Source organism: Solanum lycopersicum, chromosome 9, assembly GCF_036512215.1.
Source record: "Solanum lycopersicum chromosome 9, SLM_r2.1".
NCBI classification, from domain to species: Eukaryota; Viridiplantae; Streptophyta; class Magnoliopsida; order Solanales; family Solanaceae; genus Solanum; species Solanum lycopersicum.
In genome coordinates this window covers 7,497,405-7,524,281 of record NC_090808.1, presented here as the reverse complement: position 1 = coordinate 7,524,281, position 26,877 = coordinate 7,497,405, and the positions used below count along the sequence as shown (strand labels likewise).

The window sequence follows — 26,877 nt, the reverse complement described above, 5'->3', positions numbered from 1 at the left end:
AGTTGGTGGGACGACGCTTGCGGTCGGCGAACTTCTTCATCTTCCTTGCCGCCTTGCTCAAATAAGATTTGGCAAGGTCGAGTTTCTCCTCCCAACCCTTGGCAAGGTTGTAAGCGCCCAAACTCTTCCCTTCAAACAATGTTGGCAATGAGTGCGGAGTTTGGGGTTGCTGGCCCGTTGCTAACTCGAACGGTGTGCGCCCTGTAGATTCACTCCTCTGCAAATTATAAGAAAATTGCGCCATGTCCAGGAGCTTAGCCCAATCCTTCTGATGTGCACTAACATAGTGCCGAAGATAGCATTCCAACAAGGCGTTAACACGTTCAGTTTGGCCATCAGTTTGAGGGTGGAAACTGGTGGAAAAGTGAAGTTTTGAACCAAGAATCTCAAAGAGTTCACTCCAAAAGTTCCCTGTGAAACGAGGATCCCGATCACTAATGATGAACCTCGGCAGCCCCCAATACTTCACAACATTCTTAAAGAACAATTGTGCAGCTTCCTTAGCAGTACAACCGGCTGTGGCAGGCATGAATGTAGCATATTTGGAAAATCTGTCCACTACGACCATAATAGTGCCAAACCCGTTTGACTTCGGCAAAGAAGTAATGAAATCCATAGATATGCTCTCCCATGGACGATCAGCTATGGGTAACGGCTCCAACAGCCCTCCGGGTTGCCTTTGCTCTATCTTGTCTTGCTGGCACACTAGACAAGTCTGCACGTACTGCTCAATCTCTTCCCGCATACGTGGCCAGAAATAGAAGGCCTCCACTAACGCCCTCGTTCTCTTCTGTCCCGGATGCCCAGCCCACGAAGTGTCGTGGCTTTCCTTGATAATACGCCGCCTGATGAACCCGAACTTTGGTACATAGATCCTCCGGCCAGTGGTAAGCAAGAACCCATTTTCTACCCAAAACCGTTTGGTTTGGCCTTGAGCAGCCAGCTCCATAATCTTCTTGGCTTCCGGATCGCGTTGCATGCCGTCTTTGATTGCGCCTTGGAATTCACTGCGGACTGAGGAGATGGCCGCTAATTCAGTCTTTCTGCTCAATGCATCGGCTACCACATTGCCCCTTCCTGGTTTGTACTCCAAGTTGTAGTCAAATTCAGCTAAGAAATCCTGCCAACGAGCCTGCTTTGGTGTGATCTTCTTCTGCGACTGAAAATAGCTAGTGGCAACATTGTCAGTTTTTACTACAAATTTGGAGCCTAATAGATAATGCCTCCATGTGCGTAGACAATGCACAATGGCTGTCATCTCCTTCTCCTGCACAGTGTACCGTCGTTCCGCTTCATTCAGCTTCCGGCTTTCGAATGCTATGGGGTGCTTCTCCTGCATCAAGACTCCCCCAATGGCAAAATCAGAAACATCCGTATGGATTTCGAAGGTCTTGGTGAAATCAGGCAGCATCAAGACTGGCTCTTTAGTAACCGCAGCCTTAAGACCCTCGAATGCTTCCTCGCACTCCTCGCTCCACAACCAAGGCCTGTTCTTCTTCAGCAGCTCGGTCAGTGGTGCAGCAATAGCGGAGTACCCGCTGACGAACCTGCGATAATAATTAGCAAGTCCAAGAAAAGAACGTAGCTCGGTCATTTTTGTAGGCGCTTCCCAATCTTGGATCGCCTTTACCTTTGCCTCGTCCATACGAAGCTCACCTTGGCTGATCACATGGCCCAAGAAATGTATCTTTGGTTGGGCGAACTCGCACTTCTCCCGCTTGACATAGAGCTGATTTTCCCGCAAAACTTTGAAGACCTTCTTCAAGTGCTCTACATGCTCCTGCAAAGTGCTACTATAGACGACTATGTCATCTAAGTACACCACTACGAACTGGTCCAAGTAGGGATGCAAAATCTCGTTCATCAGCGTGCAAAATGTGGCAGGTGCATTGGTTAAGCCGAAGGGCATCACCAACCATTCGAATGCTCCATACCTGGTCACACATGCTGTCTTTGGCTCATCCCCCTCTGCAATGCGCACTTGATAGTAGCCTTTCTGGAGGTCCATCTTGGTGAAGTATTTGGCCTCTCCAAGACGATCGAACAAATCTGCGATCAGCGGGATTGGATACTTGTTCCGAATTGTGATCTTGTTGAGTGCCCTGTAGTCAATGCATAAGCGCATCGACCCGTCTTTCTTCTTCTGAAACAGCACCGGCGCTCCATAGGGTGCCTTGGATGGACGAATATGACCTGCTTCGAGGAGCTCCTTCAATTGCTTCCTCAGTTCTTCTAATTCGGGTGGAGCCATGCGATAAGGTGCAAGCGCAGGTGGCTTGGCTCCCGCCTCCAACTCAATCATGTGATCTACCTCGCGCCTTGGAGGTAGTGTCTTCGGCAGCTCCTCCGGCATCACATTACTGTTTTCCTGCAAAACAGATTCTATAATAGGTGGCAGTGGCTGCATAGCACCATGGTCTTCACTCGAACTTGCGATGGTGGCTAAAAAGGTTGGCGCTCCTTTCTTCAGGCCCTTCACAATCTGCATGGCCGACAGTTGGGCATATCCATCTTTCTTCGGCACCCTAATAAGAGGCACCATACAAGACCCTTCCCCCTCCATCACCATGAGTTGTTGAAGGTAGGGATCGATCATCGTGTGGCAACATTGAAAGAATTCCTGCCTAAGAATGACATCGGATATATCCAAAGGAGCTACGGTAAAGTTTGTCTTACCTTTCCACCGTCCTAAAGTGATGCCGACCCCATGAGCAATTCCACACACGGGAGTTGGTGGGGCGTTGACTGTCTTGAGGCGATTGTTACTTGGAACAATTTTCAGTCCCAATTTCTCCGCCGCCGCCTTGGTCATGATGTTAGCCTCAGCCCCGGAATCTACCATGGCCCGAACTGCTTGCCCATTGATGGAGATATCCACATATTGTGTGCTGAAATCCCCCGGGTTGTCAGCCTGCTTTGCTATGGCACCACAGATTCCAACCATGCCCAATTGAGTGGTGTCTGCCGGTTTCGCCTTGTCTTGTGCCTCCTTTTCCTTCCGCTCACGGACGATGGCACCAAGGCTCTTCATCTCTGGGCACCTAGCGTAACCGTGTGGTCCGCCACATATATAGCACCCGTCTCCTCTACTGGACTGCGTCCGCTTCTCCGAGAACTTCCGGCGCTCGAACCGTTTGCCATCGGACTTGGGTGTGTCTTGCTGCTTGGGTTGTGCCGACGGTTCTCTGCCTCGGCCACGGTCTCCCCCGCCTTTAGCTTGACTGCCCCTTGCCTCCTTGCCCTTCGCCTTGTCCAAACGATCATGTTTGAAGTCTGTCAAGGTCTCGGCTTGAGTGATGGCCTCATCGATGGTTTTTACTTGACGCCGCTCTAACTCGGTCCTCGCCCAATTCTGCAGCCCGTCCATGAAAGTGAACAGCATGTCATCTTCCGTGAGTTGGGGAATCTGGAGGGTCAAGATTGTGAACTCTTTCACATAGGCCCTAATACTTCCCGTCTGCTTCAACTCCCGAAGTTTGCGCTTCATCTCATAAATAGCATTGTTGGGGAAGAAAGCTTTCTTGAATTCCTCAAGGAATTGTTCCCATGTGTCGATGGTGCGTGTGCCCCTCTTGATCTCGGCATCTTTGCGTTTCCATCACAACATGGCTACGTCGGAAAGATACAACACGGCAGTGTTGATCTTGCTTGCATCGCTCCTGACCCGATTACACCTGAAAAAATTTTCCAAGTGCCATAAGAAATTGCCTACCTCTAGGGCGTCTCGGACAACCTTGAATGTTGGTGGCTTGGGAACCTCGACCCTGGTCTCCCTCTCCTGGCCAAGTGATGCTGTTGCTGCAACCTCCCTCTCCTCTTCGAGGGCTACTACCTTGTTCTTCAGGGTCTGGATCATTGTGGTGGCATCCAACAACCTGAACTCTAAGGAAGTAATGGACTCCTTCAACTCCAATTCAGTCCGCTTGCGTAGATCCAACTCCTTCCGGATGATGTTAACTTCTTCAAGGGAATTTTCTTCAAGGTTTTTAACATCGCTGTCCAAACCATTCAAGCGCTGCCCCAAAATCTCAACACCAAGTCTTGCCCTCTCAACGCTGGCAATCCATTCATGTCCAACAGTGACGTCTATAACGTCGTCGCTGACGTCGTCTTCACTTTCCACATCTGTATTCTCCTGGAAAGATGTCTGTCCATCGCCTGTTGGAGGGTCATTTGTTGGCAGATCGCTTGATGGTAAACCTCCTGGTGGAACACTGCCTGATGGTAGGTCGCCCGAGGGGACACTGCCTGATGGCAGGTCGCCTGATGGCAGACTGCCTGCTGGCAGGTCGCCCGGTGGAGGGTTGGGCAGACTGGGTTCATTGCCCTTCTTGTTCTTTCCCTTTTTGTTCTTCTTTCCTCCCTGAACGTTGGGGGTGCCGCCACTGTTTCCTCCGTTCGTCATTTTCCTACGATAAACCAGTGCTCTGATACCAACTGTCACGGACTTTTTGATTCGAACTATGTTCCGTGCGGCACTAGACGGTTTACTCACGACTCTTGCACGTTCTTGCAAACTCTAGTAAGCCTAAAACTCCGATCGCTAAGAAAATAAGAAGTAAGACAGAACTTTGGAAGAAGGAACTTCTATTACTTGAAAATAATTGGATGCTTTACAAGTAAAGTAATCTACTATTTATACTACTCTAATGCTGCCTAAGAGTTAGTAAATAAACTGTACAAGTTCCTAAGACTATGCCTACAAGACAAGCTTCTAAGTCTTCCAAAAAGGACTCCAAGATGCTCCTAGTCTGCCCCATGATCTCCACAAGCCTCCCAAAGACTTGTAACTTCTGTAACAGCCGCCCCACTAACAAGTGTAACAGCTGAACCGGCTGTAACTGCCATAACAGCTGAAACTGCTGCCTCTTCAGCTGCTGCAGTCCCCCTTGGCTGCTGACCTGCTTGGTCAGCCTGCTCCCCTGCGCCTGCTGGCTGCCTCATTGGGTGGCGTTCGGCCTGAATGGATGGCGGGACGTCACAATATGGTACCCCCAGTTCTAACACTGCTACTCAGAACGAGACCCCGATGACGGACCGTCGCACACACGACGGACCGTCATAGGGTCTGTATCAAAAGACCTAGCACCCTGTCCCAACGACGCCTGTGATGGACCGTTGTCTTCACGACGGTCCGTCCTGTACAACCATTCTGGTTGTTAGAGACCCTGTTTCTAAGGGTCTCTCTAAATTTTCCAAGTGTCCTACGACGGACCGTCGTCCCCTCGACTGTCCGTCCTGCACGACCGTCATGATGGTCAGAGACCCCTCTGATAAGGGTCTCCCAACATTTTCTAAGTGTCCCACGACAGACTCTTACGACGGACCGTCGTACCAACGACGGACCGTCCTGCACGACCGTCATGATGGTCAGAGACCCCTCTAATAAGGGTCTCCTAACATTTCCTAAGTGTCCTACGACGGACTCTTATGACGGACCGTCGTACCATCGACGATCTGTCCTGCTTGACCGTCATGATGGTCAGAGACCCCTCCTTCAGGGTTCTTTATATATACATAGACCAAGTACAACACGACGGACCTCATGACGGTCCGTCATATCCACGACGAGCCGTCATCTAGCCCGTCGTGTGATACAATTTCACTATCACTAACACACTATTTTAAATGTTTTATGTCGTATGGGCTTGCCTGTCTTGTTTTCCACTACTCGTACTAATAGTGATCCTTTGCAGGTACTATCTACTATGGCACCCAAGCAAGACCGAACCTACGCACGCGGGCGATCCAAGTCTGTTGCCCCGTCTGCACGCTTGATCATCGGCTCTGATGATGAGCGGGACCCTGAATATGTGCCCCCAAGCACTTCCGCACCTTCCCGTGCTGCACGTGCTCTTAGAGCCACACCCAAGACGGTGGCGTCCGGCGTAGTCACTGCCTCCCAGTCTGATGAGGAGCGCACACTGACCGGCACACCCTCTAAGTCAGCCACAAATGAGGAAGGAGCGTCTGGCTCCTTAGGAGTATCATGGTCCGAGGAAGCTTCCGGCTCTGCTGAGGTTCCCGCACCCGGCACTGTTGCAGCGTCGGCCTCGTCTGATTAGGCTGACAGTTCAGACTCTACATTCGGCGCACCAGCCCAGTTCCCCACCCCAGCCTCTGACCAGCCAAACCGGTGGTGTGTCGAAGGCCAGTTTCAAGTTTATTCTGACGCCAAATTCCTGACTGATAAAGGAGTAATGAATCGGACACTCACCTTGGAGCGGCGGGTACTCACAGGGAGTCTCCCATCGATGCCGGAAATCCACAACCTATTCACTAGGCATCACTTAGAGTGGACAGCCCGTCCGTTGGGATGATACAGCGAGAAAATGGTCTGAGAGTTCTACGCATCCTACGTAGCGACTCTCCGATCACAGATCGATAGGCGGGCTGCTCCCACTAAACAGGCCCCACTGGAGCAGGTTCGAGTCCGGGGCGTGCAGGTTGACATTTCCCTGCCAGCTATCCGCCGGTTCTTATACGGCGAGAGTGCAGATGCTACGCGGACTCCTCACACTGCCGAGTTTGACTACCGCTGGCAGATAGTGAAGGATGGCCAGTTCTTGCGCGAGCAGGCACTGAGAGAGACCACCAAGAGGTGGATGGCCCTGAACCTATCAGTCGACAGAGAGGGTGCAGATTGGGTCACTGAGCCGAAGGGGGCCATCAAGAAGGTCAACCTCACGTTCGTCGCGAAGTTCTTGTAGCTGCTCGTCCGTCACTGCCTTTCCCCCACAACTGCTGATAACATCGTCACTTGGGATCGAGCAGTGTTGATAGCGGCGATGATAGCCGGATTCCAGGTCGACTTCGCATGGCTTCTCCAGGCAGTCATGCACGAGAGGGCATTCAAGGTCTCTACTACCTACCCCTTCCCGTGTATGATTTTTGCCCTTTGCAGGACTGCAGGTGTGCCCATATGGCACATAGATCAGTTGAAGACCCGCAGGGCACCGTTAACGTCGGCCTCATCAGAGACGAGGACAATGAGTTGGCCCCACGTCGAGGGCCCCGTCCAGAGCTGCCACCACTTGCTGATGATCTTGCGGATACAGTGGCCCAGGCCCGCACCGCTACATAAGCGTCCACTGACACTACCTCGGTCGAGTCTATCCCGGGTAGTAGCCCAGCCCCGAGCTCCTCTCGCACATCCCCTCTACCGACACTGGTCCCGCTTGCTAGGGTCCAAAAACTGGAGGCACAAATGGCCACTCTTCTGCATCATATCCAGCCGTGGATGCAGAAGTCGATTACTGAGTCTGAGGTGCGTATAGAGAGGAAGATGCAGCAGTTTACCGAGCGGAAGATTGCTGAGGTTAACCAGCGCCTAGATGCATTTGAGTTTGAGAGTGTTAGCCCGCCCAGCCCCTCCAGTAGATGTGTCGACTCTTCAGGCTGCAATCGACAGTCTTCGTGCAGACATCGACACGATCCTAGAGGTGAGAGTGCCAGAGCCTGTCGAGCCTACTGAGGACACTGTATTGGCTGCCCTGTTTGCTACTTCAGAAATTCCCCCACCTTCCCCTCGAGAGAGTGCCAAGAGGCGTAGGAGTCGATCAAAGGATGAGGCGCGAGCAAGGAAGAAGGAGTGCCGAGAGATGGAGGCCGCAAGGAGAGCCTCACTTGCTGAGGCGGAGGCACACCAAATCAAAGCATCGCAGATAGCGGCTGGGGCGTCTAGCTCCAGCACTGTAGAGACAGCAGGAGGCACTACTAATGGTGCGGTTGTGGCTGAGGACACCACTGAGGGTGTCCAGATTGCTGAGGACACCACTGAGGGTGTCCTGCAGAGGATGTGGGTTTCGGGAAACCGGACCCACCAGGTTGCTGATCGACGGCGCTATGCGCCACAGGTTTGCTTCACCTACCCCTCTAATCTTTAGATTTTTTTATGCATTAGGGATAATTGCATGTTTTTTTGTTGGGGTGGGGTAAATGGAAAGTGAGTGTTAGGGTGAAGTCTGAGTAGCCCAACTCACTGTCCTCTTTTGGGGTTTTCTTGCCTGTGTTCTTTTTCCCCAAAGGACTGATTACTTTTTCTGTTGAACCGGCACGTTATATCTTTTGTACATAGTTTAACTCTGAAGCATGATGGCTAAAATGATATCCTGATAAAACTGGAAAATGATGCATGACTATGCGTAGTAACTGATAATTGTGTGGCTCTAAACATGAAATAGAGTTACACCATTGCATTACCCTAAATCTTCAAGTCGAACTAGGTGTCTGATAATCTAGTATAGTGATGAGATGTCAAGTGAGTGTGAGGAAAATTGAATAGTCCACTATTGGGACTGAGCTAGAACTTACCTGGTTAGTCTTGCTAAAAGTAAGCTATAACAGACAATTAGGAAAGAATCATAGGCCCTTATTCAAGATAGCCCATTTCTAGCCTAAATAAAAGAAACCAAATGAAATTTATCCTTCTTTGATCCAAATAATTTGAGCTTAAAATTAGACCTTTCTTTTTCACCCCAACTGATCTTTTCTGGGAACAATATGTTGGCCCTGGTCCCTCCTTGGACATGTGCACCTCAGCTTATGCCAAAAGCATAAGTTGAGGGTGGCTAATGCATAAACAACCTTCGTTATGGCCCTGACCCGACTTTGGGTATTGTGTACCTTGACTCATGGCAAAGCCATGAGTTGAGGGTGGCTGTTTTGAGGAATATTCTGGAAAGTGGGGTTGAAAGAACAAAGAGAGAGAAAGAACAAAAGTAAAGTGACTCAAGAACTCGTTGAAAGAAAAGGAAAGAAAAAGAGAAATATTCAAGAATTACAAACAAGAAAAGAAAAGAGTCACTTACACAAATGAAGAAAGAAGGGAAAATAGCAAGGTGAAAGAATGGGAGAAACTGGGAGATAAAGTGATAGAAAGTGGAAGGTTTAGCCGATATGTCAAGGAGGGAAAAAAGTCACTAAAGTATACTTAAATATACCCTACCTGACTCTGAACCTACGTTACAAGCTAAAAAAGTCCTATCGTGATCCTAAGGGTTGTATAGCGAACTTAAGGCAGTGAAAATAAGGGCAAGCTTATGGCAATAGGTATGAATGAGTGTGACTTTGTTCTGAGAGCGATTATTGAAATGTAATCCTTATACTCAAACTGAAATCATTGTGTGAAAAATGAGGATTTTGTTCTAAAGTGAGGACACTAGTTGCGATACCGGAATTGTTAGCACCTCGGTGAGAAATTGAAGAGGATAGTTGTTAGTTCATGGTGAGTTTGTGTCATGTTCGAATCCCACAAAATTCAAATCTAATAGTGATAGCATGCATAGATTTGATGAGATTAATCAGGATTGATAGCCAAATGATTGCAAAGGATAAAACATGAATACTATTGTACAAAGATTGTGTAGTGAGTCATAGTGCGTCGCTTGAGGACAAACAACGAATTTAAGTTGAGGGTGTTGATATACCGTGGTTTCATGGTATAATTAATACTTTTTCCTTAAGTTTAGTGTGTCCAAAAGCCTTTTTTGTGCTAATTTTGATATAAGTTTCTCTTTGTTTTGCAGGAAATCTGTCCAGAGCTGAAAGCGGAGATTTTGAGCGAAAAAATGCAGAAGAGACCACCTACGGAGCTTATGACGGTCCGTCGTGCCTGTGACGGTCCGTAGGTGGCAGCGTAGAGAAGCTGCTGAAGGAAGATGCGGAAGTCTGACCAAGTGTGGGATTAGGAAGCTTGTGACGGTCCGTAATGGCTATGACGGTCCGTCTTGCAGGTTCGTCGTGAAGATCAGAGAAGTGATCCCAGTACCCAGATTCCAAGAGTTGAAGTATTTTGAAATGAAGACCCTCGACGGACCGTTGTGCCTATGACGGTCCGTCACACTTGCCGTCGAGGGGAATGAAGAAAGCAACCGAAGAAATTGCACCAAGTATGGGAAGACGGAGTCCACGACGGTCCGTTGCGACCACGACGGTCCGTCGCGTGGTCCGTCGACCCAGCCGCGTTTTGGCAGATTTCCAGTAATTAGAATCCTTGTGTAATTAGGTTTTTATTTTTTTATAAATAGTTCGAAAAACCTCATTTTTGAGGTTAGACTTTGGGAGATTAGACATCATATTATTAGACTTTGTGTATTAGTGTTTGATTTTTTGGAGATTCTTACAAGTGATTTTTGGTGATTAATCAAGCAAATTTTCAGACTTTATTCTTTCTCATTGAAGTAAGTACATGAATTCTTGTTTAACATATTTGAATATTGTGTTTATGACTATGAGTAACTAAACTCCATAACTAGGGTTGTGGGAACCATAGGCAAATAATGAGATAAACCCTAGCTAAAATAACAATTCTAGAATAGTGTCTTGCATGTATTAATAATTCTTTCGCTTAGAAGTCTTTTTAACGGATGATCAACGTTAGAACTCGCCTTAAGCTACTTGCCGGACCAAGGAGGTAGATAATAGGAAAAGAATTATTAACATAGATTTAGTGTATACTATCTAATAGGCTAGTATTGATTGGTACGAGGTAATAACTTAGTCAAATATCGAATACGATGCTTAATATGAGGTAAAGATAAGGGTTAGGAAAGCAACACACGTAGCCGGACCAAGGTGCGGAGTGAGATTTTCTAGATGCCGGACCAAGGATTTAGAAATACATAACTTATCACTTTGCATGCAAGATACTAGGAAAGAATTGTTATAGTTAGAATTATCAAGTTATGAACCTGTGGGGAACACGTAAACCCTAGTTACTTTGATTAATTGATTAAAACCCAAAATTAAAATCTGTTAAGTGTCTCTTTCAAGTTCGTTGTTTATTTTCACTTATTTAGAGATAGAACCCCCCTTTTTATGTTTCTACTTTCTAAGGAAGTCATCAACCGAACAATAGTAATAACAAGTTGAAGTTAAGTCTAGACTATTTTCCTCGTGGGAACGATCCCAACCTCACTAGTTGGGTTATTTACTTGACGCGACCTCTTTACTTCTCATTTGAGAAGTAAGTTTGAGCGTATCAGTTATACCCTTGGTAAGGTATATTGGGTTATCTCGATGGGGTGTATGCTTAGAATAGTCATACATTTATAACCCTAGCAAGAATTTGGTCCTCTCGATGGGGCATATACATCACACTCCTTATTTAGCTTACGTTGTTTTATGTCGATTAATAGTAGCTCCCACATTCAGGCTTGAGTGCATTTGATTAGGTCTTCAGTTATATTTCAACATTCAGTCTCAGTACATCATGTTCAGGATTAGTACTTGATTAGTGGATTTAGCTTAGCCTTTAGTAAATTTTAGCATTTATATTCGGTTTAGATTATGTTATTGCTAGTATGCTTTGTTCAGTTTTGGGTATTCCTCACTTTTAGTTATCATTGTTTAAGCTTCCGCATAGTATATTTATTTATTCTGTAATCTTTTAGTATGCTTATGATATGCCAGCTCAGGGTTAGAGTCACTCGTGATCCTAGGCTGTTTACGTTCAGGGGTAGCCTTAGGGCATCATTTCAGATATGTAAGGCTATCATAGTGTTTGGCTAGTTCGTCCTCACACCATATATATGTCTAAATTTAGTAAAAGAGTCATTTAAGATTTTATCCTAGACTTTAAATATTCTTGGGACAAGTTATATTATTGAGTTATGAGTTCTTATTTCGAGAGTGTTGAGTTATCTATCAGTATATTGAGATGCTTGATGTTATTGGTTCATGTCTATACTTCACCATGAATCCTACTGTATAGTTAAATTTGAAAATGTTGTCAAGTAAATGTTGTCTTTAAATTGATTTGTAAGGAGAACAAAAATCAGTTTTGAGAAGGAGTTCTCAAAATGATTTGACTAAGAGTGTAAGGGAATTAAGTAGTCCTAATTGTATCATTTTTTACATTGAAAAAACAATTTTTTTAAGTTGATGAATTTAGAGATATGTCACAGTCACATTTTTAAAAAGGATATTTTGAGTAATTGTCTCAAATTGAGAAAGAATATGTTTTATACATATGAATATGTTTTATACATATGAGAATGAGTGTATATTTATTGGAAGTAGCGTTGAACACCGATATGAGAATGAGTTCAGACAATTCACATTCCTCATAAGCTATGTAGCCAACATGAGTAAAGAATTATAGTTTTTAGACGAAACCTTATTGCTTTTGAGTAGAGCATTAGTGGATCTATTAGTTGAGATATTTTATATTCTAGCAAGGTATAGAACAATTTAAACAATGTGGACGACACGTTGTATCATCACATTGCTCATAGTGATGGTTGTCGGTTAGAAAATCTCCTAATTAGAATTAAAAGTGTATTTTATCTTATCACGTAATATGTTGAGTTTAGAGATGAGTAAGTATTTCTAAAGTTTCAACGATTTCACTCCTTTATTTTTTTACATTCTGTTGAGTACATATTTTTATCTATTACGGTCCTTTCATTATGTCATTTTTCAACTTCATTACATACTCGTTCATTTAGTATACTGATGTCATTCGAGCTACATTTTTTTATGATGCAGATATTGGTGTTCAAGATCATCAAAAGGGCTTCGTTGAGATCACTTTGCACTTTCTATTTGAGAGTTTTAGTGAGTCCTCCTTGCATTCCGGAGAGCCCTATTTTCATTTCAGTATATACTTTGGGGCGTCCAGGATATTGTCTCAACGTCCATGTTGAACTTAAGGACTTCATAGATAACTAGAGTTGAGTTGTTTGCAGGAATTCTTTTTTAAAAAAAGTGCATTGCAAATGTTATATCTTACTTATATGAGTATTGAGACAGTTGAGAGGTTCCGATATGGATAATTCTGTCTCTAATTCATTGTATACTTTTTTCTCATAATAATAATAGAGCAACACTTCTATGGTGTTAAATTTGTAATAAAAAAATTGTCTTCTATTTTTAGTTTTCATATATCAGAAACGATTATATACTATAACAAGCAGTTACTATGTATAGTAATTAGCTTAATATTTTAAATTGAATTACAGTATCTCTTTGAAATCTCATTTTGTTACAATATTAGCTAATTTGAATTCTGATGTAAAAGAATTTTAAAATTTCAAAAGTGTTTTATCTAAAATGGAAAAGGATCATTGAATAGTGTTGGTCCTATGTTTATTTGGCTTTGACATGTTCATATCAAACGTTTTATATAGGATCTTTTTTTGATTACATGGATGATTCTTACAATTTTGATATATCATGTACAATTCTAATTTATTTCATCATTAAAATATATAGTAAATTCTATCTAAATTAATATAAATGGTGCCATGAATTTTTTTTTTATAGTATATCATTTAATTGAGAAATTAAGATTTATTAATTTAAAGAGGGTTTAGAGATTCAATGAAGTTAATTTTGATTATATCATAATTATTATTATCTTATTAAATTACGTGTCATATTTATTGGATTTACGAAAAAAAATTATTATGCATAAACTATAAGAAAAACATCAAAATTATTATATCTTACTAAATATATATCATATTTATTGAATTGATGTAAAAAAATTAATTCATTACACATAAAATACAATGTTATGTATGTTCATTGTAACATGCTTTTTTGTTAAATAATTCATTGTAAAATCAATTCAAGAATTCAACAATTCATATAAAAAAATGAATTAATTATACATAGAGTACAATGTATATGTGGTTATTCATTGTAATATATATATATATATATATATAGAGAGAGAGAGAGAGAGAGAGACAAATGATTCATTCTAAAATAAATTTAAGAATTCAATGCTCGTTATAAAAACAAGTTCATCATACATGATGTTCATTATTTCTTAATAATCAAATATTATTCATTGTATCTTTACCAAAATCATTCATGGATGTAAAAGAATAAACTATAAATAAAAAATAAAAAAATTATTGAAATTATATCCAAAAATGGCTTCTCATTTAAAGTTGACACAAAATTAGAAATGAAATACCAAATGAGTAAAACATTGTGTGAATTCAAAAGAGATCATTCCACATGCATTCAAGGAGATCCATCGTTGTGACAACATCAAATTTTTTGAATGTAATAAGATAAACTAGAGATGAATTTTAACTAGATTTCAATTTTTTAACAAAAAAAAAACACAATAAAAATCATATTTCACTAAATTATCTTAGATATATTTGTAATATTGATAAACCATATATTTATATAGAAAATTTCTAAAACTATATTATTTTTAGGCCTAAGTCATCTCCAGCCACTCGAAGTTGTCCGCATAATTCATTTAGACACCTCAACTAATCCTTGTGCCAATTGAACACTTTATTTGTTCAAAAGTCATTCCTATTAGACACAAAATGCTGACATGACAAAAACGTGTAATTCACTTTCCTTGAGCGCGTGAATTTATTAAAAATAATATTTTTTTTCTTAATTTATACCCTTTATACCCCTAAGTTAATTTTTTTAAAAAAAATTAACAAAAAAAGAAGAAGAACAGTTCTTCTTCTTCCCTATTCGTATCAATCCCAACCCAACCCCCATACCCATACACCAATGGTTATCTTCTTCCCCCACCATTCTAATGATTTCAAAATTCTTAGTCTTAGTGTTTATCTTCTTCCCCCCACCATTCTAATGGTTTTAAAATTCTTAACATTTTGTTTCATTTATAAATTTTTTCGGAGAGATTTTTTTGCCCATCTTTCTCTACCTAAAAAACGAGATGAAGTAAACAATTATAATTAATAAAAAAGCTGATGAAAAAAAAATTGTTGGGTTAAAGATGGAACTGTACAAGGAGGGGAGGGGAGGGTCACCATTAATGGAGTTAGAGGAAATGTATTTTTTGTTCCGGTTGAAGGGTCAGGGAAGTGGTGTTTAAGTTTTGTTTTTTTTTTTCATTTTTTTTACTTTAAAATAATTTCTTAAATTTTTTTACTTTATAATATAATGTTTAAATAATTTTTTGGATTAAAAAATAACACATGTCATTATTTAATTGGTCAAATTGACATGTCAGCGCAAGTGTATTTCACACACCCTCTTTTTTTGTTTATTCTCGAAAAAATGTTCAAATGGTTCAAATTCAGAATGGTTGAAGTGTTCAATAGGTAGTACGTCTAGTTGAGGTGTCTAAATGAATAATCGGGACAAGTTTGAATGGCCGCATATGACTTTGGCCTTATTTTTATCATTTTATCGAAATAATTTTTTCCTCCGGTATCTACGAGTCTCACCCGGAACCCAAAAAAAAAGATAGAAAGGGGTAATATATAAATATAATAGGGGGACCATTTAGCAAATATAGACGCGTGTGTATAACTTGCTACAATAGCGCGTGATTTATCGCAAGTAAAAGAGAGACCTTTTCCAGAGCGAAGAAATGTGATAATTGAGAAGAGGAAAAAGGTGGAAGGAAAAGAAGACGAAATTCCCGGAAAGAGAAAAGGAGAAACCAAACACCCACCATAATATACGAACAAAATAACCAAAATTCCCTAGTTTTTCTCGGAAAATATACAATTTAAATATTTTCCCAAGAAATTAACAAACCTCAAAAGAGATTTTGCTGTAAAGGTTTTTTTTTTTTTTTTTTGGAGTTTTTTCAAAAAAAAAATGATTTCATCATTGGGTGCAACTTCTTCTTCGTCTTCATCATCATCATCATCAGCTGCTGTTCGTGTTGAGAAGGCAACGAGCGAGTTCTTGATAGGTCCTGATTGGACGATGAATATTGATATTTGTGATACAATCAATTCTAACCAATGGTAAATTGTTTCTTTACATAATTAGTAAAACCCCTTTTTCTCTACTTCTTTGTTGTTGTTGTTTTTATGGTGAAATGGGGAAAGTTGACTTTTTTTTTTTATATGGGGTTCAACTTTTTCTGTGTTTCTTGTAAGTTTTATGGTGGGTTTTTGTTTCTGTGTTTTCTTGATTGTTAATGGAAAAAGGTTTTTTTTTCTTTCTGAAGTCAGTTTTGTTTGAGGTTATTGATTCATGTTTGGGTTTCTTTTAAGACAATAGAAATTAGGGTTATTTTTGTATTGGGATTTTCTTTCTTTGCTTATTTCTAAATTCTGATAGTTTTAAAGTCTTATCAGACTAGAAGTGAACTTTATTTTGATTTTTTACTGTGTTCCATTTGCCTTTGGGGAGCTTTTGAATGTTAGGGAATATGAAGAAGAAAAGTAACACCTTTTTAGGTTCTAAGTTGTTGAATTACCCAGCTACACATGGGTATACAGTTTATAGCAACCAGGAATGGATTTTCAGTTGTATCTAAGAATTATCAAGGGGAGCCAGTTCTTAATTGTTTCTTATTCGTGTTTAGATTTTTCTAGGTGGTGAGCTATTATCTTATAAGGATTTACAAACTACTTATTCTCATTTCATGGAAGTACTAAATATATTTCAAGGAAAGTAGGGATTCTCGATAATTGGTTCTTTGAACATCAAACTTAATTAAAGGACTCTGACGAACATCGGATCCAATGATGTGTTGTATTGTCTTCCTAGTTTCAGTTACTGTGCTCCATTCTCCATTGCTTTTGAAGTTGTTGTGAACTACATGCATAGAGCTAAGTGGAAAATAATTTAAGGTTTGATTTAATTCTCCCTACTCTATACAGGTTGGCAAAAGATGTCGTCAAAGCTGTGAAAAAGAGGTTGCAGCACAAGAACCCCAAAGTTCAGCTACTCGCTTTAACAGTACGTTTGTTGGAACCTCTCGTTTATTTATATAATTTACAGTTAAGTAAAATTTCATTAGCAATTTGGTCCATCACTGGTATTAGAGGCTCTATATGTATGCCTTGAAGAACAGGGTAAGCGCTACACCTCACCTCATTTAGGTTGCGCCTCAGTGTACATAAGGCACTATGGTGTTTGCCTCATTGCCTACAAGTTCTATCCTCAACAGAGTTGTAATAAACAATAATTATGAAATAAGATATTTATGATAGTTAAGAAAATCATTATGAATGAAGTTTCTTTTTGTTTAGTTGTTACTTAATTCTTGTATTACATTTTTTTCTTCGTTGCACCTTTTTAAATGAAGCCCACACTTATATTGTACTTATAGTCCCAATAGACCTGGAGTGTTTTTGGACGCTTTTTGCCTATGAAAACTGAGGGCCATATTATTGACTAAATTAGAACTAGGCAGAATAGTATTTCATTTTACCTAGTATTGATATCCAATCTCTTTTTAAGGTTGTCAAGCTGCGCTAACTTTTGGTGGTTCTAATGATTCTTCTTCTTGCCCTTCTGCCTACAGCTTATGGAGACAATGGTGAAGAACTGTGGTGATAATGTGCATTTTCAAATTACTGAAAGAACTATACTGCAAGACATGGTCAAAATTGTAAAGAAGAAGGCAAGTTTTTGTTCAAAATACTTCAGTTCTTTCTGATTAGATGCATGTATCATCTCAAGCTGAATTTGCATTTGATATTATATGGCATACTTTCTTGACCTTTTATTTTAATACTCTGCCACTTTTTTGATGGTTTTGCAGACTGATATGCATGTGAGAGATAAAGTGCTAGTACTACTGGACTCTTGGCAAGAAGCATTTGGTGGCCCTGGAGGAAAGTATCCCCAGTATTATTGGGCTTATGAAGAATTGAGGGTTAGTAACTAAGATGTGACGTTTTAGTTCAAAATCATTTTAATGTGTTAGTAGGCTTGTGATTTCATTGAGATACTTGTAATGACATTGATTTGTTGGCTTGAAATATTACCTTTGAGATAGATGATCTCTTCCTCCAACAATCAGTTGGGAAAGGGATTTATGCAGTTCATTTCTGTGTTTTGATATTTTTAATGGAATTGTTCGGATGTTTTCTTTTTGGTTCTTTTGTTTGTTGTTTTTCTCCCCTATGTGGTGGGTGGGGTGTCACTTTCTTTCAAAAGAAACCTTGTCCAAGGACTCAAATCCCATGCTTAAACATTTTGTATTGAATTATCTTTTCTAGTAACCATCTTGTTGTCATGATCATGGCAGCGCGCTGGTGTTGAATTTCCCAAGCGTTCATTTGATACAGCTCCTATCTTTACTCCTCCTGTTACTCATCCTGCACCAAGACAAGCGCAACCTGGTTATGGAATGCCAAACAATTCCTCAACAAGACTTGACGAGGCAATGGCAGCAGACGTGGGAAACTTAAGGTGAGTTAAAATAGCCTTTGCAGACCTATTGATCGTACGTTGCTGTACTATGGTGGTTTGTGTTATTATTCGCACTCTCATTTCTTTTGTAAACTAACTTTTTGCCTTACAGCTTGTCCAGCATAAATTCTATGAGGGATGTTGCTGATCTGTTGGCTGATATGCTACAAGCTGTGACCCCAGGCGATCGTTTGGTATGTACATACTTTCACTCTTCCTTTATGCACCTCATTAATAAAAAATTTATAACCCTTTGCTATCTTTTATCTGTCTAGGCTGTAAAGGATGAAGTTATAGCCGATCTTGTTGATCGGTGTCGCTCTAACCAGAAGAAGTTGATGCAAATGTTAACAACAACAGGGTAATTCTGTCTTTCGTGTCTTGTGGTGTTCATGGGGAAAATGGTGATACAAATGTTAACCAGACTGGTGCTACTTCCCTTCATTTTTGTCAGTATATTTTCTTCTGTTAAAATTTGTTCTGATTTATCCTAGGGATGAAGAACTTCTTGCCCAGGGTCTTGAATTGAATGACAACCTCCAAACTGTACTGGCTAAACATGATGCAATAGCTTCTGGTTCTCCACTCCCAACTCAAGTCCCAAATGACAACTTCTCTGCAAGAGAAATGCATGATCCAAGCCTCAAACCTGTTGAAGTTAAGCCACCCAGTCCAATAGCAGATGTCAAACCTTCTGCGCCAGTTCTTGTAGCAACCGCAGGTCAAATTGATGAAGAGGAAGATGAGGAAGATGACTTTGCTCAACTAGCTCGAAGGTAAATATGGAGATAACAGATGCATTTATTCCTAATTGTAAGCACCACATTGCATTTATGTACAGCCATGGCAATATAACAGATGTCAGGATTAGCAGGTTATTACACTTCCATGCGAAGGAAATTTCAAAATAGTCGTGCTTGACTCACTGTTAGAGTACTTTTTAATTGTCATGTTGATTTTCCCAAAAGTTCATCTGTATGAAGAGAGGAAAGATAAGGGGGTGGGTAGTGCTCAGCAGAAAGATTAACTTTTAGTTGGATTTGGTTGAAGTTTTTGGAAATCAGAACTACTACTTTTTGCGACTGTATGGTCGTTTTATGGCTGTAGTTTGTCCTCTCTAATGACTTTCATGCTTGTGCTGATGCAGACATTCAAAAACAAGTCCAGCAGCACAAACAAGTGAAGGAATGGTCTCTGCCAATGCTAGCAATTCTATGGGAGAACCATTGGATCCTGTTGCAAGCAATGCATTAATTCTTCGTGACCCACCTGCAACATCCACGAAAGAACAAGACATAATTGACCTCTTGAGCCTCACCTTGTCATCAAGTGTTTATCCCGAAACATCACAAAATTCTGCTTCAGCTACTCAAAACACGCATCAGGAGCCTCTTGCCTCAACCACACATGGAAATCCATATGCATCTCAAGCTTATATTGGGTATCAGGATCAGAGCTTTAACAGTTATGTAGCTCCTTGGGCTCAGCCCCAACCCCAGCATCAGTCACCACCCCAGTTTCATCCTCAATATCAACACCAAGGCCAACCTCAGTTTCATCCTCAATTTCAACACCCAACCCAAGCCCAGGTCCAGTCCCAACCTCAACCTCATCCACAGCAACAACCTCAATCACAACTTCATCATCAATCCCGACCCCAACCATCCACTCAGCCTCAACGGCAGCAACCCCAAGAATCTTCATTACAGTCTCAGCATACATCACAACAGCTTCCACAATCTCCTGTGCAACCTGAACTGAACCAACCTAGAACTCAGCAAGAACTTCATCCTCAGTCTCAACCGTTATCACCACGTACTCAGACTCAGTTCCCACAGTACTCTGCTTATCCACCTCCACCTTGGGCAGCAACTCCCGGATATCTGAGCAATACAACATCTAGACCAACCTACATGTACCCAACTCCACAAGCAGCCACAAATACACCCATGTCTTTGCAAGCCACTAGACCCATACAGAATGTTAACTCGTTCCCTAATATGGGAAGCAATGGTATAGCTATTAATGGTGACACTCAAGTTCATCCCCACCCCAAGACAACTCCTGCTTCTGGTCAAAAAACCTTCATTCCATCTTATAGGCTGTTTGAAGATCTTAATGTTTTTGGCAACAGCGATCAAAGACACAACTCATCTTCTGGTTTATCAGGAACTAACAGCCAAAGTATGGTTGGTGGACGAAAATGAGAAGCATTTGTGGCACATCTTCTATACCATGCTGTCAATATGATGTACATGATTGGACCTTTCCCCACCCTTTCTACCCTCACTTGATTTGGTTTTTTGGAGTTTGCAGGCAGGATAGTGTTATAAGATTGATTTTAATTCTGGCTGTTGGCTGTTACATTATCCGTGTTTATGTTATGCCACAGTTAAATAATCTCTTAGGGTGATAAGGTTTGAAATCTGTTACTGAAGTTACCATTGAGTTGATTGATTTTCCTCCCTTCTTTGTTATGGGATTGTCTTTATACTTGCAGCGAATAATTTAAATTGGTGACATTGCCATTTGTTCAAAGATTATTCTTCTGTCACAATGAGGATTTGATCATCTTTAAAACTTAATGCTAATGAATCTGCAACTTCATCCGTAATGCAACACTTATCTCGGCCTCTCTTGGATGTCTTCATTGACAAGAACAGCATCTCAATGGGACTTCACATATTGAGTATTATTATGTTATTTTTTCTGATCCAGAGCACTAAAAATTGACAATGTTTAGTAAAAAGAAGCTGAACAAATAGTAAGGTGAGAGGTTGTGCTAGAACTTTTATTTAGGAGTCCGAAACTCAAAGGGTAGAAAATATTAACAAAAATTCCAAAACTGTATATAAAATTTTATATAAATCAAAACGGTAAAATCGCTGCCGACGCAGCGATTTACTTCAACTGAAAAAGTAAAATCGCTGCTGAGGCAGCGATTTTGCCAAAAAAATTTTTTTTTAATAAAAAAATGAAATCGCTGCTCAAGCAGCGATTTCAAAATGTTTCTTCTTACAAATCGCTGCCAGGGCAGCGATTTAACATTATTTTCTAATTTTATTTTTTTTAAAAAAAATAAGGTATATCGCTGCTCTAGCAGCGATTTATGAAGAAATTTTTTTTTTAAAATATCGATGCCAGTGCAGCGATTTATAAAAAAAAAATATATATTTTTCAATATAAATCGCTGCCTAGGCAGCGATTTATTTTTAAAAAAAAAATTGTTATTAAATCGCTGAGCAATTTTTTAAATAAAAATTTTTTTTAAAAATGTTAACTTATGTTTATAATTTATAAGAAAATATACATTATTTTTAAAAAATTAAAAATAAGTAAATATATTTTCTTTCTAAAAAAAAGATATTATATTAAATTTAGATTTAAATAATATTTGAATTCAAATAATTAATTTTTTTAAATAAAAAATTAAATGAGAAAAATTATTTAATTTTTTTTAAAAACAAAATTATATACTTTTATATATATATATATATATATATATATATATATATATATATATATATATATATATATATATTCTATAAATTGGAACTTATCCTTCATATTCATATTACTTTCAATCTTCCAATCTACCAACAATTTTAGGTAAAAACATTTGAATATTATGGGAGAGTCTAGCCAAAATTTCAGTCATTTGAATTGTTTCTCATCGGATTCAACTAATAGGTAAATAAAGTAATGTTTTCTTATTTCTTAAAAATTATTTTTCTTATATGTAATATATTTATATTATTATTTTTATAGGTATGATCAAATTCAAAATGCAGTGAGTTATTGTACACAAATTGTTAATAATAATGTTATGGGTGATGAACGAGTTGGTGAGTTGCACAATGATGAACCTTCCGAGCATGAATTAACAGACAGTGATGATATGTATGACGGCGATGATGATAATGTGGATAATGCACCTAATGCATCCATTGAAGATCAAAGTATTAATTATCATTCTACAGCGATTCCATACTTAGATCACACTGACGAAAATGCAGAAGATTTTATGTACACGAGAGATGACGGTTCCATTCGAACGACACTTTGGAATTCAAACAATCCTAAACATATCCAGTCAGGTTCGATTGTTGAAAACTAAATATTTTATAGTTGTTTATTTATTTATTTATTGCATGTTGATTAATTTAATTTGTATATGCAACTAGGTATGTTATTTATGAATAAGATGCAAATGAAATCTGCAGTAAGAGCATATAGTCTTGCTATTAAAAAAGAATTTCTTTGTGATCAATCCAAAAGTAAAAGTTGGAAAGTTATTTGCAAGCGTCATGAGTTAGGGTGTGATTGGATGATTCGGTTTAGAGAGATTTCAAGCGGTATGTGGAAGACAGGAAAAATGATTGAACCGCATACTTGTCTTACAGATAACTATAAGGAGGATCATTTCAATTTGAATGATAACATGATTGCCACTTCATTAATACCATATGTTATGCAAAATCCGGACATAAATATTAAGATGATCCGTGAAATTATCAAAGGAAAACATCACTATACTCCTAGTTACAGAAAAGCACAAAAAGGTCGAAGAAAAGCATTTCGAATGGTTTATGGTGATTTTGAAAGTTCATTTAAGGCATTACCTCGATACATGGCTGCACTACAATTATTCAATCCAGGCACTATTATTGAGTGGGAGCATCATTCTACAACAATGCAAGGTGAGCAAATTTTTAAATTTCTTTTTTGGGCTTTTAAACAGAGCATTGATGGTTTCAAAAGTTGTAGGCCGGTCATTTCTATCGACGGCACACATCTTTATGGTTTGTATGATATCAAATTGTTAATTGCAGTTGGAATTGATGCGAATGGAAATATTTTTCCACTTGCATATGCTTTAGTTGCACGTGAGAGTTTTGAGTCTTGGTCATGGTTTCTCAAGTTATTATGGACACATGTAGTTTGTGAACGACAAGGAATTGATCTTATTTCTGACCGTCATCAAGGAATCTTGCAGTGCGTTCAATCTTATGATTGGTTGAGTCCACCCAACACATATCATAGATTTTGTGTTCGACACTTAAAAGCAAATTTTAATAAAAAATTTGTAAATAGTGAACTCGAAAATCTAATGTGGTTGGCTGCTACTGAGCATCAGGAGAAAAATTTTATGCAACGGATGCAACAAATCAAAACATTGTCTCCTGCAGCATATGAATGGTTAAATGAATTTCCTTTGGAAAAATGGACGATGTATAAGGATGGTGGTCGTAGATGGGGTGCCATGACGACAAATGTGTTTGAGTCATATAATGGTTTATTGAAAAAAGCTCGGGGGCTTCCTGTGACTGCCATGGTTCGAATGACGTTCAAAGCTCTCGTTGATCGTTTTGTCGAAAGAAACAATCTTGCAATTGCATTACTTCAAAGTAATATGCCATGGCCACTTGCGATAGATAAAAAATTTAATGATTATTATCAAAGAGCTCAAGGGCACACAGATATGATGACTTACAACACAGGTGATGGAGTTTTTGAAATTCTTACTTTTGCTCATGATGGTAAAGGTGGAAATGTCCACAAGGTTATTGCAAAAGGTAAGAAATGTTCTTGTGGAAAATGGAGAAACTATCATATGCCTTGTTCGCATGCCATCAAATTTTGTGGACTTCGCGGAATCGAGCCAAAATCTTATGTAAGTAAATTCTACGGTGCAAAATATTACAAACGAACATACAGTGAGACATTTAATCCAGTGGGTGATGAAATGTATTGGCCACCAGCTCCTTTTAATTTAATTGCAAATACTGAATATTTGCGGACAAGTGGTACGCAAGGAAGAAGCCGACTTAAAAATGATATGGATATAGCTCCGGCTCGCATGACTAGAAAATGTAGTGTTTGTAAGGAGACAGGTCACACAAAGGCACGATGTCCTACTCGATTTTAAATATTTTGTATATGTTTTTAAGGTTAATGTGTTTTTATTATCTTGTTATTAATATTATGATATATCTTTTATATTTATTTGTTGACATGAATTTAATTTGTCTTGTGCATTTTAAATATTGTACGTAAAAAATAATGATTTTACCTAATATAAAAAGTATTGATTTGACCTAACATAAAAAGTATTGATTTGACTTATGATAAAAAAAAAGTAAATCCTGCAAACTTGTTCAAACATACAAAAATGTTGACAAAAAGTATTGATTTGAGATTAAAAAAAAAGTAAATCCTGCAAACTTGTTCAAACATACAAAAATGTTGACAAAAAGTATTGATTTGACATATGATATATCTTTTATATTTATTTGTTAACATGAATTTAATTTGTCTTGTGCATTTTAAATATTGTACGTATAATATCTTTACATTATTATTATATTACTGATTTGAACTCTATTAAAAAATAATGATTTGACCTAATATAAAAAGTATTGATTTGACATAACATAAAAAGTATTGATTTGACCTATTACAAAAAGAAAAGTAAATCCTGCAAACTTGTTCAAACATAATCTCATTACTTTGTTCAAACTTGCACGAAACAACAAAATTTACATATTTCAAAATTCGAATCTTCAACCTTTAAGAATAAAGGTGCATAAAAAAATTATTCTTCTGAATCCGAATCTTCTACATCTTCATTCTCATCTTCATTTTCATTTTCATTTTCAAAATCTTCCTCATTTTGATAGTGACTGCCTGTTCCACATCTAGTTGATTTGTGTAGCCTAGATGTTCTCCGAGGTGGATTTTGTCTATTAAGAACTAAATTTTGTGAAGCCCCAGCATTAAATCTTGAATCATCAAACGCAGTTACCTATAATACAATATAACATAATATAATCAAATAAACATGCAATAAAAATTAAAAAAAATTATAAAAAGTTAAAAAAATTGTATGAAAATAATTATACTCACATTCGAAAAATTCAATCTTCCACCAAATGGAGAATTATATATCGGAAATTCACGCATACCATGTTGAAAACCATATTGAGAACCACTAAATTGTGCAAACCCAGATATTGGAACCTGCGGAGTTACAAAACCAACTGTTTGCTGACTAGAAAAATTCGGATTAGTGTTAGAGGGCCCTACAGAAAAATCAAATGTGGGATAATAAGGCTCGGGAGTCGCCACATTAGTGTTAGAGGGCCCTGCAGAAAAATCAGCTGTTTCACTAGTGGTCCTTCACCTCGACGAGCACCCTATCTCGGTGTTGTTTGTCGTGATCGGCGAGATACTTGTACTGGTGGTGGTTCATCGTATTGAGTGGGAGGATTGTAATCATGATCAAAGCTCAATCGCGTTCCCTGAAAGGCCGCATTCATTGACTCCATTGAAATACGAGCGACTTCCGCTGCATATTGTCTCATTTCATTAGATTGATTTTCATCATTTTCAATCATCCGAGCTCGACGATACTGCATTTCATGACCCCTAGCCTATAATGAATAAACAAATATTAATAAAAAAAATTTATTAAAGATTGACATAATAATTTGAAATTTATGTAATATACATACTAATGCCTCATGTCTTCCTGCCATGTGTTGATACCCTTTTTGTACAACATGTTGTGGATTTCCAATGACCATGCGGGTATGCCTCATGTACAAACGGAAGTAATCTGTTTGATCACTTACAAATGGAGGTCGAAATATACGATTTTGACGTTGTTCCCATAAATATTGTGTATAGTTAAATGCATTTATATCTTCTTGTTTTATTTTTGATCGTTTATCACGCTTAAAATGATATTCGGAAAATTGGGTACACGGTCCAGAAATATGTTGTAAATAACCGAACTGTCTCACAACACGATCAACCATGTGCCACTCACGATAAATTCCATAAATCAGTGGCACCTGTGCCATCCAGACACGTTGTCCTGACCGACACCACTCAGGCAATCCATTAATAACATCTTCCGAATAAGGCTGCCAAATAAACTATAAAAAAATAATTAAGTAAGATAATTATAAAAACAACATTGGCAGAAAAAAAAATATTCTTATTTAAAATAAAATAAAATATGAAAAGTATAAGATACTAATAATATTAAATACCTGTTCATCAGTTAGATTATCAAGTACATCCCTAATCACACCGATTACAGTTCGTGCCTCATTTTGATGATTTCTACGTCGCGTCCATTTACGTGCAAGTGCAGTTAAAGCCTCAAATTGATTGGTTCTTAGAGGTTTTGGCCATGGTTGCAGGGGAATAATTCTTTCCCATGCCCAAATCTACAATAAATAAATTCACCATTACTTATAATGCACTTAAATTTAAAAGTGTATATTACTAGTATATAAAAAATATTTAATCAAAAAATATGTATACCTGCACTAAAGAGAGAAATCCACAAACTTCATTTGATTTTTTCATTGACGCACGGCATAAACAATTATACAAATATGATAATGCGGCCGATCCCCATGCTTGAGTTGACATTAAATCTAAATTTCTCATGTCAATCAAAATGTCCAAATTAATCTTATTATTAGATTTATCCGGAAATATTGGTCCACCACATAACCATAATAAATATAATCTAAATCTTTGTTGAACTTCATGCTCAGTTGAGTTATCGTTAATAACTTCCAAATCTTCGATATACTCAATCAATTTATATGTTGACAATCTACTAACACCAGAAAAACAACTAGTATCGAGTAACCATCCTGTTAATTGAAAAATCATTTCTTGTCTACCTATAATCCCTAAAGAATCAGCTCCATTTAAAATTATAGGACTACCATCTACTACCAT

At 38.9% G+C, this 26,877-nt stretch overlaps 3 protein-coding genes across 3 annotated transcripts; 2 read left to right on the top strand and 1 right to left on the bottom strand.

Annotated features, from left to right (window-relative positions):
• Positions 1 to 15,246: 15,246 nt before the first annotated feature.
• On the top strand, positions 15,247 to 20,652 carry LOC101245875 (TOM1-like protein 6). The gene is made up of 9 exons (XM_004246267.5): positions 15,247 to 15,710; positions 16,575 to 16,653; positions 17,222 to 17,320; positions 17,462 to 17,575; positions 17,951 to 18,114; positions 18,227 to 18,308; positions 18,390 to 18,475; positions 18,609 to 18,890; positions 19,262 to 20,652. Exons 1-9 carry the CDS (start codon positions 15,559 to 15,561, stop codon positions 20,319 to 20,321), a joined length of 2,118 nt encoding a protein of 705 aa, XP_004246315.1. The 5' UTR covers positions 15,247 to 15,558; the 3' UTR covers positions 20,322 to 20,652.
• Positions 20,653 to 21,698: 1,046 nt separating this feature from the next.
• On the top strand, positions 21,699 to 24,120 carry LOC138338301 (uncharacterized). The gene is made up of 2 exons (XM_069289116.1): positions 21,699 to 22,211; positions 22,299 to 24,120. Exons 1-2 carry the CDS (start codon positions 21,941 to 21,943, stop codon positions 24,041 to 24,043), a joined length of 2,016 nt encoding a protein of 671 aa, XP_069145217.1. The 5' UTR covers positions 21,699 to 21,940; the 3' UTR covers positions 24,044 to 24,120.
• Positions 24,121 to 24,373: 253 nt separating this feature from the next.
• Positions 24,374 to 26,877, bottom strand: LOC138338339 (serine/threonine-protein phosphatase 7 long form homolog). Its single transcript, XM_069289293.1, has 5 exons — positions 26,449 to 26,877; positions 26,172 to 26,351; positions 25,629 to 26,054; positions 25,021 to 25,547; positions 24,374 to 24,919 (listed from the first exon to the last, which is right to left on the bottom strand). The coding sequence occupies exons 1-4, from the start codon at positions 26,875 to 26,877 to the stop codon at positions 25,311 to 25,313; spliced, it is 1,272 nt and encodes a 423-aa protein (XP_069145394.1). The 3' UTR covers positions 24,374 to 24,919; positions 25,021 to 25,310.